Source organism: Anomaloglossus baeobatrachus, chromosome 6 (genome assembly GCF_048569485.1).
Source record: "Anomaloglossus baeobatrachus isolate aAnoBae1 chromosome 6, aAnoBae1.hap1, whole genome shotgun sequence".
Classification (NCBI taxonomy): domain Eukaryota; kingdom Metazoa; phylum Chordata; class Amphibia; order Anura; family Aromobatidae; genus Anomaloglossus; species Anomaloglossus baeobatrachus.
Window position 1 is genome coordinate 421,707,134 of NC_134358.1, and position 14,304 is coordinate 421,721,437.

The window sequence follows — 14,304 nt, forward strand, 5'->3', positions numbered from 1 at the left end:
ATGGAGTTCCTTAAAAGCGGTAAAATAACATATTCTATAGCAAAGGTCACTATAGAGATCAGTACCTGATGAACCCATCTGCCATTGTGAAGAAGGGAGAAACGCGTTGGGCTTCTTTCAAGCTAAATGTCTGACAAATATGCGTTTATTTTTTATATTGATTAATATAAAATCTTGGTGTCTAACACCTGGTACCCCCCGAGTTCTACTGCTGCAGATCTCCAGTACCCATCAGCGGCCATTAAGCTGTTTAAAAGCACAAGCACACACAAACCACACCACCCTACACGAATGCACACCACAACCCGGCAGCGGCAACAAAACTGTTTACAGAGCCAAAGCACACCAAAACCCGGCAGTGGCCTCTAAACTGTTTACAGAGCCAGAGGGCACCAATACCCTAGAGCACCAACTAAACTAGTTACAAGGCCAAGGTGCACTACTACCCAGCAGCGGCCACTAAACTGTTTACAGAGACCCGCTGCACCAATATCCGGTACCAACCACTAAACTGTTTACAGAGCCATGGTGCACCACTACCCAAGAGCGGTCAATAAGCTGTTTACATTCCACGCTGCACCACTCTGTACCCTCTTTATATCAGTCTGCTACTGGGGGAGATAACAGCTGATCATAGGAATTCCAGATCTTCTTAGTATATATTACCAATGTAAAAGTAGCGGGAAACTACTTTTAATGGTTATATGTGCTCATATACGGATAAACGCAGGCCGAGTCCAATAAATCTTCATGATAAGTCAATCATCTAACATCTATGGTGGTGGCCTGACAGAAGATGTCGAGATTAAGAAGTCTCAAACATTTTAAATTTTCACAAGTCCAATCCATTTTTAGCAAGAAAGATTAGCTAATACCAGAAGTATTAGACAGCGGCTTTATCCCTTCTCCTAGTTGAGAACACAACTATGCTCAAGAAGGGAGTTGGACTAATAGCTGTCAGCTAAATGAGCGCTCAGCTGACAGCTATCCAAAATGTTGGCCACCATAAAAAGAGTTTGTCAGTCCAAACTGACAATATAGATTGGTGATTGACTATGCTTGCTCCAGCCAACGCAGTCAATCACCAGTGATGGAAACACAGGACAAAACTAGTCGGCGGACTGGTGAACTGAGCCTCTGGGTCACAGAGCACAGCAATTAGCATATTTTATTAGAATTTAGTTACTATAGACTGGAGACAGTGCTAGAACACTAAAGGTGAGATTTTATTGGGGGCTATATCCCCTACAAGACTGTGTGCTTTGGGTTGACAAACTCTCATTAACGCCAAGGGTTTTGTTTTTGTGATATGTTGATTAAACTGAAACAAACTCAACAATCACTATTCCGAAATGTTCCTTTGATTGTCCTTACAATTAATGTGTTGGTCTGGAATGGCAATATGAAAATATATGTAGCTAGCAGCACAGTGGCTCTGGCTCTGGCTTCTCCAGTTTCCTCCTATACCGCAAAAACACATACTCAGCTTAGATTGTAAGCCCCAATGGGGACAGTAATGATAATGTCTATAAAGTGCTGTAAATTATGATGGCACTATATAAGTATACTAAATAAATGTAAGTTTCAGTGGTTTTCTGGAGCTGTAAGAAGAGATGCAAGATTTTACACTTGTAGGGATAGACTAACTATAACATTATTGCATTATTAGGCCATTCTTTTCGAGTTGGGGGCCTGGTTTTGGACTCTGATGATCAGCACCCAGAAGGGCTTGTTCACACGCTGTATTTATGCTGCATATATTTCAAAGGTAAAAAAACACTGCACTTTACAGGCCCAGCAAAGTGAATGACATTTCTGAAATCTAATGCGCACGCTGCTATATTTTTTTACTTGTGGTTATGAACCAGCCAAGCATTTTTACACATCTGCAGCCTTTTATCATGCTTCCAGCCACGGGGTCAACCCCTATTGGGAAGGGGGGTCAGGGCCCAACACGTGGCTCCGTACGGTCTGCCCATCCCGTTGTCTTTCCTTCCATACAGGGTACTCACCCAGATCACTGTTCTGGACCTTCCTCCAGCTCTCAGTCTGTGGCCTGATCTTCCAGAAGCATGCGGGAACTTCCTTAGGCTACGCATCATGCAGGGACTTAAAAGGGCCAGTACGCTTTAACCTGGAAGTGCTTCCTTGCCTATCGTGGAGAGATTCTGGGCATATAAGGCATCCTCCCCTTCTGGGAGATGCCTGAGCAATGTCTTCCTGTCTCTTAGTGTGGCGTTGCTTTCCATCAGGTCCCTGTTTCCTGTCCTCGATGTTTATCCATGTCCTTGTTCCTAATCTCTGTTCCGTACCTCCGCTTATAGCTGATTGTCCTTGTCTGCTGCTCCAGTCCTTGCCTGGGATTCCTGCTTCCCACATAGTCCACATCGTGTTGGCAATGACTACACCGCTTCAGTTTGCTGGTCTGGACCAAGCACCACCTGTGGAGGTCTGTATCGGGTAGTCAGGCATCTATGCTCTTCCTTCTACTGGATAAAGACCTGGCTCGTTGATACCATCTACCTCCACTTAGGTCTGGACTCTGTTGGCGCTCAGGTTGTACCTGCTTGCATTTCTTCTCTGTCATACCTACAGGTATCCAGATATATTTTGTGCTGAGAGCGTGTGCGCTCTGGACTATACACAAGGACTGTTGTTATTTGACACTGGTTAATAAAGCTCTTCCTTTCCCTCAAGCTCTATCCGAATCCATTCCTGGGGTCATCTGTGGTCCTGTGGGTTCACTATTGCGCTTCCCCGTGGGTACGCAATACCTTTCAATTCTTTCAGAATTTTTGCAGCATTTTTTACCCATTCAAATAATAAGGAAAAAAATGCATCAGAAATGCAATTATTTTACCGAGTGTTTTTCCAGAAAACACTTTGGTTTTCGGTGCAGAAAAATAAGCTGCAAATATTTATGTACTCTTTAAGAATTTCAAAATCTTTTAATAAAAATGTACTTTGTTGGTAGGACAACCCCTTTAAGGGATCAGCCTCTGTTTTTACAGATCTCTTTAATTTCGATATATATGTAAAAATGTTGTTCAAATAATTCCGAAAAATATATTATGATGATAAATTATTGATAATTATGATGAAAATCATCCCTGCTGTTTATGTCTTCTATCTTGGATATCTCATCTCGAGCTCTGTCGAGCATTTTTTTAAACCAAACCCTATAAGATATTCCAGTGAGTTTTATCGTCCCAACTGAAAAACTACATTACAGTGTATAAATAAAATGACTGATCACATCACAACGGGTCTTTGCTTACATCTACTTTTGGATCTGGCAGAGCTAAACTAATCCACATGAGATAAAGGGCTGCTGTTCTGGCCCTTGTACCAAAAATTCCAGTTTAATTCAAAATCTGTCACAAAGCAAAATGCAATTTAAAAATTAGAAGGCAATTACCGGAGTAGAATACTTAATCTGGAAGGCTGCAAATAGGCTGGAATTTTGACAATTCAGCAATCAAGACATAATTACCTTTGTTCTATAAGCAGAATGTTTAGATGTTGCACTTTGCAGTGGTACAAATTGTGTTACATAAGCGCAACTGACGGGGGTGGGGAAGGAAGTATCTCTTTATATAAGATAAGAATGTAAACAGGTCCCCACCGGCACAGAGATTAAAGAGTTTGGCCACTACTTTAACATTGATGGCCTACCCTTAAGGCCACGTCTCACTAAGCGACATCGCTAGTGACATCGCTGCTGAGTCACGGTTTTTGTGACGCAATAGCGATCTTGCTAGCGATGTCGCTGTGTGTGACATCCAGCAACGACCTGGCCCCTGCTGTGAGGTTGCCGGTCGTTGCTGAATATCCTGGACCATTTTTTGGTCGTTGCTCTCCCGCTGTGAAGCACACATCGATGTGTTTGACAGCGAGAGAGCAACGATCTGAATGTGCAAGGAGCAGGGAGCTGGCTTCTGAGGACGCTGGTAACTAAGGTACACATCGGGTAACCAAGCAAAGCACTTTGCTTGGTTACCCGATATTTACTTTGGTTACCAGCGTCCGCAGCTTCTAGAAGCCGGCTCCCTGCACACATAGCCAAGGTACACATTGGGTAACTACAAGCAAAGCGCTTTCCTTAGTAACCCGATGTGTACTATGGTTACCAAGCACAGCGTCATTACACGGGTTGCTGGTGGCTGATCTCTGTGGAGATCTGCCTGATTGACGGCTCACCAACGACCATGTAGGGACGCTCCAGCGATCCCTGCCAGGTCAGATCACTGGTGGGATCGCTGGAGCGTCGCTAAGTGACGGTACCTTTAGGAGAGGTCATCAATGTCTGATCAGCACCTGGCACCCCCACCGATCAGCTATCATAAGTGCCAGCGTCAGCAGCCGGAAATGCTCAGTTCCGGAGCTGCCTCGTCTTCTGATAGCGACCGAGACCGGGTACTGCACATCTGCCTCCCATTCAAATCAACAGAAGGCGGATGTGTAGTACCCGGCCGCTATCAGAAGATGGGGCAGCTTCGGAAGTGAGCATTTCAGACTTCCTGCTCCCGGCACCGAGAACAGCTGATCAGTGGGGGTGTTGGGTGTTGGACCCCCAGCCAATCAGACATTCATGACTTATCTTTTTGATAGGCCACCAATGTTAAAGTAACATGGCCAACCTCTTTAAGCTTGAAATTAGAAGCAACATGACATACATTTACCATTAAATAACCACATTTCTGACATCTAGTAGGTTTCCATTTTGATACTGGTACTTATTTTCATTGCAACCAAATAAATACCTTTTGGTCCAAGTGTCCGGATTCAAGCCTCGTTCAATGGCGGCATTTTCAGCTGGCAGCCCAAATGCATCCCAACCCATTGGATTAATGACCTGAAATATAAAAAATGTGGAATTATAAATAGATATACTGCTATTCCAATGTAGTAGAATTAAAAAACAAAAGAAAACCAAAGTAGTTAAATGGAACCTGCCACCAGGTTTTTCCTACCTAAACTAAATCCACCACCATTAAGTCGTCTTAAACAGTGCTCCAGCAATCTGTTCATAAGAGCCCAGCTCCCCCATATTCATAAGAAAATACCTTTTATAATCTTTCTAAGCCATATGCTCACTGTTGTTGGGTCTGATGGGTGTCACTGGTCTGTGCTCGGCGCTTCCTCTGTCCCCGCAATCGCCTTCCTCTTGCCTTATACATCATATACAAAGTCTACTCAAATCTTGCGCCTGTACTGTAGAACACAGGAGCTGTGCAGCCACAGCAGACTCTGTGGGTGACGTCAAACACATCAATCAAGGCAGGAGGTCATTCATTATGGGGACAGAGGAGACACTAGGCACAAACCAAGGACACCGCAAATGGCGTGTTAGGATTATAAAGGGTATTTCCTTAGATAGGAGAGAGCTTGCATCTTATGAACAAGTAGCTGGAATGCAGTTTAAGACGGGTTAAAGGCGATGTATTTAGTTCCGGTACCAAGACCCCATTGATCATTCAAAACACCGCTCTGAAGCCCAAAGCTCCTGCATGCATAGTGCGATGTACAGGTTCAACAGTAAAGGGCACTTTACATGCTGCGATATCGCTATCGATATCGCTAGCGAGCATACCCGCCCCCGTCGGTTGTGCAACACGGGCAAATTGCTGTCCGTGGCGCACAACATCGGTTACACCCGTCACATGGACTTACCTTCCCTGTGACGTCGCTGTGACCGGCGAACCGCCTGCTTTCTAAGGGGGCGGTTTGTGCGGCGTCACAGCGACGTTACATAGCAGCCGTCCAATAGAAGCGGAGGGGCGGAGATAAGCGGGCGGAATATCCCGCCCACCTGCTTCCTTCCTCATTGCCGGTGGACGCAGGTAAGGATATGTTCGTCGTTCCTGCGGTGTCACACATAGCGATGTGTGATGCCGCAGGAACGACGAACAACCAGCGGCATGCACCACCAACTATATTATGAAAAGGAGCGACGTGTTAACAATCAACGATTTTTGACGTTTTTGCGATCATTGATCGTCGCTCCTAGCTGTCACACGCTGCAATGTCGCTAAAGACGCCGGATGTGCGTCACAAACACTGTGACCCTGACGATATATCATTAGCGATGTCGCAGCGTGTAAAGCACCCTTAAGTCTCTGGGTCCATACATACATTCGTGAGACTGAATGTACACACCCATATACTATTAAGCACCACTCTCAAGGTAGTTCATGTTGGAGCTTCGGACTTTAGAGCAGTGCTTTGACTTAAAGGAGTGGTCGACATCACTGAGGCGGGTCCCAGTCTTCCTGAGTGACTGGTGTGGGCAGCATTTGGCCGCTCATCACAGCCCAGCATCTCGCATGTGCTCTCCTTAGCTGTAGAGCGCCGTAAGCAGGAGTGATGCTGGTCTGTGATTAGCGGTGAAACTCCGCCTACAGCCCAGTCACTCACGGAGACTGGGGCCCGCCTCGGTGATGTCGAGTCAAACTGAAGTCGGATCACATGATGGGGATGAGAGGACCGCAATAGCACTGCTCAGAGGCAGAATTGGCTGAACAAGGTATTTAGAAAAAGCCTTCCTTTTCAGTTTTACAGAGATGTGGCCACTATTGCAGAGTACTGAACCACCTCTTTAAGGACTTGGACCCCATCGATCGGCAAGACTATGCAGAGCCTGTAATACATAAAACCTTTAATAAAATGACAGTTACATTTTAAAGATTTTAAAGAGGTTGACTATGTGAAAAAAATGATGTTTTAATGTATTTAAACCATAAATATATTAGAACAGAAAAAAATCAGCATTCAGTTATCGGTTATGAATTAGATGAGTTTATTGTTACAGAACTCATTGACATCAAGTGACGTTTCGGCGCGCTGAAGTGACCTTCATCAGACATCTACAACAGAGTAATAAATAACAGTATTCAATATAGATTTCTATAAAATAGGATTGACATCATAATATCTCTTCAGAAGTGCATTTCTTAGGTCAGAAGTGCAGAAAGTCAGGCCTACAAAGAATGGGAAATAGAAAGCGAGAACACAAGGATACAGAAAAGGTGAAACAATGGGGAGGCAATGAAGGCGAGAGAGTGTATAGAAGGAATAGGAGGGGAAGAAAAAGCAAGGAGAGATGTGTGGGCATAATACAATAAGATATACCACAAGTAGCTAACATCCTTAGCACAAGTATGCATAATCTTAAAGACATTGGTAGGTACAAACTATAGTAATGTGTATTTACAGATCCATTTGTCAGGGGTATATAACACTTTCTGCTCCCACAGTTCATATAAATGCTGTGATGAATGTCAGGTAATCATGGTGTAACAGGAAAATGGTGCTCATAGTATACTCACAGTGTACACAATATAAACTGTACGGCACCGAAAACATAGGACATTATTCTTAGCTCCTCCTTGGAGTAATCACATTTTAAAAATATGTGCAATTCTAAGAGTAAGATAAAATATCTCAAGATATGGCAGCATAGGTTGTTACCGGATTGCAGATGGATTGTGGTATGTCAGTGAGATGGCAGGTATACAGCTCAGTAGTAATGGTGCTGTGTCAGAAGTGGTGCAGCATTATTTCCACTTATGTGCTCTCCCTGCCCTTCTCTTTCTGTTCTGTCTTCTCCCTTTCTTTCTAGCGTTCATTTTCTCCGGGCTGGGAACAAACGCTGGACATCTGAGATAGTATGACATTATTCTCCCTATAAATATTGACATTACATCAGCATGTATACAGAGTACTCTGGTTTATCTTTCTGATACAGATGTCTGATGAAGGTCACGGGAAATGACCGAAATGTCACATATTGTATCCTTGGCTTGTATAGCAATATCTGCTCCCAAGTGATAACTGACGGCTGAGATCTTTCTATTGTATTGGAGGGGGTTGGGACCCTCCTCCAGAGTGTCATGTTCTATCCTCTAACCTTAAATGTAACTATATGTAATACACTTGTATTACCGATGTCACCATCTGTCGTGGATAGAATTTTCTGTCAGCACATGGGTAGTGCTGTGTGTGAAGGGATCTGGCTGATTGTCTCATTTCAGGAGCTAAGCCAGTCACCTACCCTGCCACAACCTAGGCATCAACAGAGAGGGGGGCTGGCTTAGCTCCTGAAATGGCTATACAGCCTGGCCCCTTCATACAGAATTCTGATGAGGAGCGCACACAGGAAACTCTCTCTTATGTTGAGAACCAGATAAAAGTGATCTGGCAGGATCCAGGACAAGTGCTGAAAAGAGGTCATTGGTGGAGATTTAGTAATACACATTTTAGTTTTTGAATTACAAACTCATTGAAAGATAATTATTTGGCAATTGGCACTCCCTTTATCTAAACTGATTTTTTTTTTTATGACTGAGGCCAAAACCTTGCATTTAAAGAGGTTGTCCACTACTTTAACATTGATGTCCTATCCTTAGGATAGGTCATTAATGTCTGGTCTTCTGTGGTCCCACACCCCACATCCGTGCCCATCAGCTGTTCTCGGTGCTCCAGAGTTGAGCATTTCCAGCTGCCTGTTGCTGGCACCGAGAACAGCTGATCGGCGCCGGTGTGGGGTGTGGGACCACGGACAACCAGACATTAATGACCTACCTTAAGGATAGGTCATCAATGTTAAAGTAGTGGACAACCTCTCTAACCATGCAATATACTTTTCTAACTATTGTACAGCTTAAACAAACAATATTTAACGTTCAGTCCATTAGCATCAGATAAGCATTGGTATTGTATACTTCTATAGACATGAAAATCATTACATAAACTCAGAAATCCAAACAAGGAGCCTCATGGTTATACCTTAGGGTCTCATATAGGTCATACTGGTAAAGGGTATGAATTGACCCTCCAGAATGGCCAAGAGACAGCACAATCCAAAGATATATTATATAAACAAAGAAAAAGGAGCTGTTGCGTGCAATTTAGAATAGTTTATTAGTACTTACTCCTCCCGGAAGAAGCGGTCTCGTACCGCGAAATGACCGTCGGAATTTCCCCTCTGGTCTGGCTCCCCTGAACCACTTTTGATTTGGGTAAGCGCCACTATCTGGCTTTTTTATAGGTATTGGATAGGGCTATTGTTACTTATGCTATCCTTTCATGATTTTGTTCTAAGAGCTTACAGCCTGTTTCCATCCCTAACTGAGCTGTACTTTACTAGCGGCATTTTATGCCTTACCAATGTCATTATTAATTGGGGTTTTAATATCTCATTACAATAACTGCACTATGACTGAAATTGTGGTTTACGAGACCCTAGTGTATATTCCCTATCTGTTGCTTTAAATGTCCTATATATATATATATATATATATATATATATATATATATATAATGTTTACTATTTATAATAAACTATTCTAAATTGCACGCAACAGCTCCTTTTTCTTTGTTTATATAATAAGCTCAGAAATCGGCTAACTACCAGTTAAGTTATTAAGGGGAACAAACAGGTAGAGCCTCAAAGAAAAACGTAATGTGGAAATGCTCTGCTCAGATCTTTAGATCGTGTTCTGCCATTTTATTCATTTAAATGACCTTATGAGTTCAGTGAGCGATCTCACTAATTAATGGTCAGATTTCTCAGCTTAATCTACACTCAGAGATGACCAAGTTACTGACTCCGCCCACTGGACCACAAAGCTGGAAATATGCAGAGATACAAAGTACAAGTTACACTGAATCTTTCAACTCAACATTGTACATCAATTTGATCAGCTTCTTCCACTTTATAACAGTGTTGGCAGATTAGACAGATCAACATGGCAGGTTTTCTTTCATACAGGCATGGATACTAATGAAGAACACTTGAGTTGAAGTAGCCAACCTAGCAGACACTAGGCTCAGTGCTCCATTAATGATAACTGCATTACAATCATTGCTGACAATTATGGAGAATAATGCCTTGTCCATGCCATTCATGTTACACAAAATGACATACATGAATGTCAACGTTGGGATCACCATGTGTTAAGGGGAGCAATCTCTAACAGCAGCAGCCAGAGCTGAACTCCGATTGCTGTTAACCATTTAGATACTGCTGTCAATCTCTTCACATGTTGTCTCACATCCCCCCTCTGCCACCCCCAACATTAACATGGGGCCCTAAATATAATAAGGATAATAATATTTATTCATTTACATAGTGCTGTTAATTCCACAGCCCTTTTCATACATTGGCAAAGAGATACCACGACAAATAGGGACCTGCTTAAAGCCCCCTTTGCTGCCATCTTGTCACAGACTAAGCTTCATAGAAAAAATCCACTTTTACTTTATATTGCGATACTATGTTATTGTGATATAAAATATAAGTGATCAGACAATCCCTGGTTCAAATGCCCTATGGGAGCTGAAAAGTAAACTAAGAAAATAAAAAGAAAAGTTGGGAAAATAATAAAACTTGCAATAAGAAATGCTGATTGTTCTTTTGTTATAGGATGTAACCGTGTTAAGTAGTATAATCTTCAATAAAACAAGTTATCGTCATGTCCATAAAAGTCCGGTGTATCAAAATATCAATTTAATTAACTCAAAAAGGTAAAAGCCATTAATAACAAAAAAAAATCAAACTTTTTTTTTTTTGTTCTGGCACCACATCTCCTTCTAGAAATGCAATAAAAAAAAATGTCGTATGTACCTTATATTTGTATCAATAATTCCTCCAGTATGCCATGCAAAAACACAACTGAGACAGCTCTATTGAAAAAAAATATAGTTATATAGAAATGTTTTTTTTACTACTTAACTAAAAAGAAAAAATAAACAATAATAAATAAAACTTTGCAAATTTGGTATTGCCATAATCATACTGACCTGGAGGACCATATGATGAATACCGTAAAAGGAAAACGCAAAAAAACAGTTACAGAATTGCATTTTTTTTCTACCATTTAGTCCAAATTAGAACTTTTTTTTTCTGTTTTTCAGTACATTGAATGGTAAAATGAATGGTGCCATTCAAAATTACAACTCACCCCGAAAAAACAGGCCCTCATATGGCTGCCAAAGAAAAATAAAAGAGCTATGGCTCTTGGCATAAGGGGAGGGAAAAATATATATACAGAAAAACTGGCTGCGGAGGCAAGGTGATACCGGGGTTATTTGGCTTACACCGCCATTTCTGCCAAAACACTTTTATATGTTTTTGTTGACCATTGTAAAGAACTATTCTAGTTTTTTAGCTATTATGTAATTTTAAGGATTTCACCGCTGATACTCTGTTCACATCTGATTAGGCTCCGTTGCAGCTTTGGCCAAGACCACAAATTTCTGGAAAATTAGCATATCATACTGCACTATTTTGCCAAGTATTTGGGTAGATACCATGATAAAAACTTGATGGACCCAGTTTCAGGAACCATTAAGACAACCATAAGGCTAAGACCCCACTTTGCTTTTTACCTGCTTTTTTGCTGCTTTTTCAACTGCAGCGTTTAATGCCAAAATGGATGTGTTCTGCTTTTCAAGCAAAGTCTATGGGAATTTGGGTTTCTAAACCCCACTATGCAGTTCAAACTCTATGAATAAGATCAAGGACAAAGGGAAAAATTGCGCTATGAATAAGATCAAGGACAAAGGGAAAAATTGACACTTCCGCCCTTGCCTTCATCCTGCTGAAGAAGCATTAAGCGACACGCGTCCGGGTTGAGAGCTGCATTCCTTCCCCCCTCAGCTTTGTGTCAGCTCCTACTATTGTTTACTCTATGGGTAAGCCGTGAATCTTATCTTATACGAATTGTTTGATCCTGTTAGACGGCATTTTCCCTGCAGTAGCTGGGAGCTACCTTTTGTCTAGTGACAGCTTACACCTCTGGGAGCTGTAACTAAGATATGGGGCTTAATCTACTATTTGTCCCATATTTCTATGCTAGCTAGACACACTGCTCCACTTTTGTGGGGGGTGGATGTTTGGTAGAGGTCCTCCTTATACCTTCTGATTAATGAATCATGTGTTTTTAGATTTTTGTATATGTAAATCTTTAATAAAAATTGATGTATTTTTGGAAATTTACACTCCTATGTGTATGTGGTTCTTTTGGGACTCATACATTATTTGCAGTATGCAGTTCAAACTGCAGCCTTTTTGTGGCAGAAATTTGGGCAAAAACTCAGCTTTGCAGTTCAAAACGCAAATGGCAAAAATAATTGACATATCCCTGACCTGCTGGTGTGATCTTTGGTTTTCATAATGTTTGATCCCTAATGTTCTCACAAAACTCTGAGGCCTTCACAGAACAGCTATAGTTATAATGAGAATAAATTAAACCCCAGTATAATGCTCACATACTTGCCGTGATTACTTCAACATGATACCAGGCCCGGTTGGTAACTATGTGTGATCCCAGGGTTACCTTTTCCCTTATATACCACATACATGTGTTTTGGAGTGGTGAACCTCTATCATATTTATTTGTGCTAGTACTCATTATATTTTGTGTGGGGTGGGGCATTTATTATATGGACCCTTGCATTATACAATGATATTGGATTTACGTCTATAATATCGTTGACATTAATCATTAGGTCACGATGTTTGTTAATATTCATTGACCTACATTGCCGGATTTGCTGATAGGGTTACTCATTGTCTATACTTATATTCTCTGCATCACCAATATTTTTTGTGAGTTTTTTTGATCATTAAATTCACCGGTTTGTATCACTGCATGACAACTTGACTTGTTAATTATTTTTTTTTTTTTATGTAGAGCAATGTGTATATAAATGAGCATGAGACCACTACGTGGTTTCTGATCTATAGACATATCGCCTTTATTAATTATTTTCTGGCTGATGGGTTACAATTAACTATTTCTGCACCTTGTGTACCTACTTTTTGAACTACATCAATTACTAATTAGGTGATTTCTGGAGGCAATTGGTCACTCAGGTTTTTGTTTATGGATATCAGACTACAGGGGGCTGAATACAAAATCACATCACAATTTTCAGATTTATATTTTTGAAATATTTAGAAAACCAGGTATCATTTCCTTTACACTTCACAAATACTTGCTACTTTGTGTTGGTATTTCTCATTAAATCATAATAAAATACATTTATGTTTGTGGGTGTAACATGAAAAATGTGGAAAGTTCTCTGGGTATGAATAGTTTTTCAATGCACTGATTACGGCTGGCCAGAGCTTCCCACTGAAGCTTATTTACAGGGGTTTATGAAAAGGAGCGGTGTTTAGTATAGAGAGGAGCTGACCTGTTGAGACAATCCCTTTACTATCCAAATCTTAGTATAATTATATAATCCACATTAAGAAAATGTCAGTGTTCCTTAGTGCAACCACAAATCAATGGTAAAAGCTGTTGTGGGCTTCTTTACGTAATTTCCCCATTGTGTTCTATGTGCATTTTCTTTCTCTTTATGAGACGCAAACTATTTGCTGCATATAAATAAGAAATACCATGACGCTTTGACTACAAACAATAACAGTACCCATAGATTAACGAGGGAGCAATCATAATAACATAGCAACACATAAGGCATTTTCCAAACACAAAAGAACAATATCTTTGAGGAAAAAAAAACACTTTTCTCATCTATAGGAAGAAAGAGCTGATCATAATTACCCTTTTTATTTGTTTTATAAATGGTAATACTGCAGTAAGTACAATCAACTATATTTTCTCTACATTTTAAAATTCATCTCCACAGGGAACCTTAAATACATATTGCAACAAATGGCTTTCACAGCAGCTATAGACATTGTAAGGTGGGGCAGCAGGACAGATCCTGGACGGGAGGTATGTGTCACGGAGGTGGCAGGCCTCGGTTATGTAGAACCTGGAAAAGCATGCTGCAGTACACATAGTGCTGAGAGGTGTGTTTTCTTTTCTTTTAATGGGCCCAGATTGTGGAAACGGTTATTAGGAAAGGTGACTAGAACTGGGCAACACTTAAAGTACCTTCAGTTCCAGGATTCGAAAGAGTGATAAAAGGCAGCTCACGTGCCTCATTTGCTGTCTGGGATTCGAGGTGAAAATAACCTCTGTTATTCAGCTCTAATAGATCCTGACTGGGTTTGAAGACGTGTGAAAGATCTATATGAACGGTTTTGTTTATTGTGATTTTTCTTTTATTTATGCCGGAGAAAGGCTGTTTGTTTTCGTTCTCTAGAAGTTTATGGACTTCAAGTAAACCTTCCCGTATTGCGCCAAACAATTTTGTGCCTGTTCCTACCTCAAGCGCAGCCACATGAGTGAATCCCTACAAATGACGTCGAACTGTGGACACAAATCCCAAGGAGCAGAGGTGACTGCTATATAAAGATTGTATGTCCTTGGTGAAAGTAGCCTCGGC

The 14,304-nt window shown here is 41.2% G+C and overlaps 1 protein-coding gene across 2 annotated transcripts in view; it reads right to left on the reverse strand.

Moving 5' to 3' along the window:
* Positions 1-14,304, reverse strand: part of LARS2 (leucyl-tRNA synthetase 2, mitochondrial) — a 315,249-nt gene that overhangs the window by 256,667 nt on the left and 44,278 nt on the right. For both annotated transcript variants that reach the window (XM_075316613.1, XM_075316614.1), the window contains exon 4: positions 4,764-4,855. In XM_075316613.1, coding sequence (XP_075172728.1) covers positions 4,764-4,855 — 92 coding nt within the window. The remainder of the gene's footprint in view (positions 1-4,763; positions 4,856-14,304) is intronic.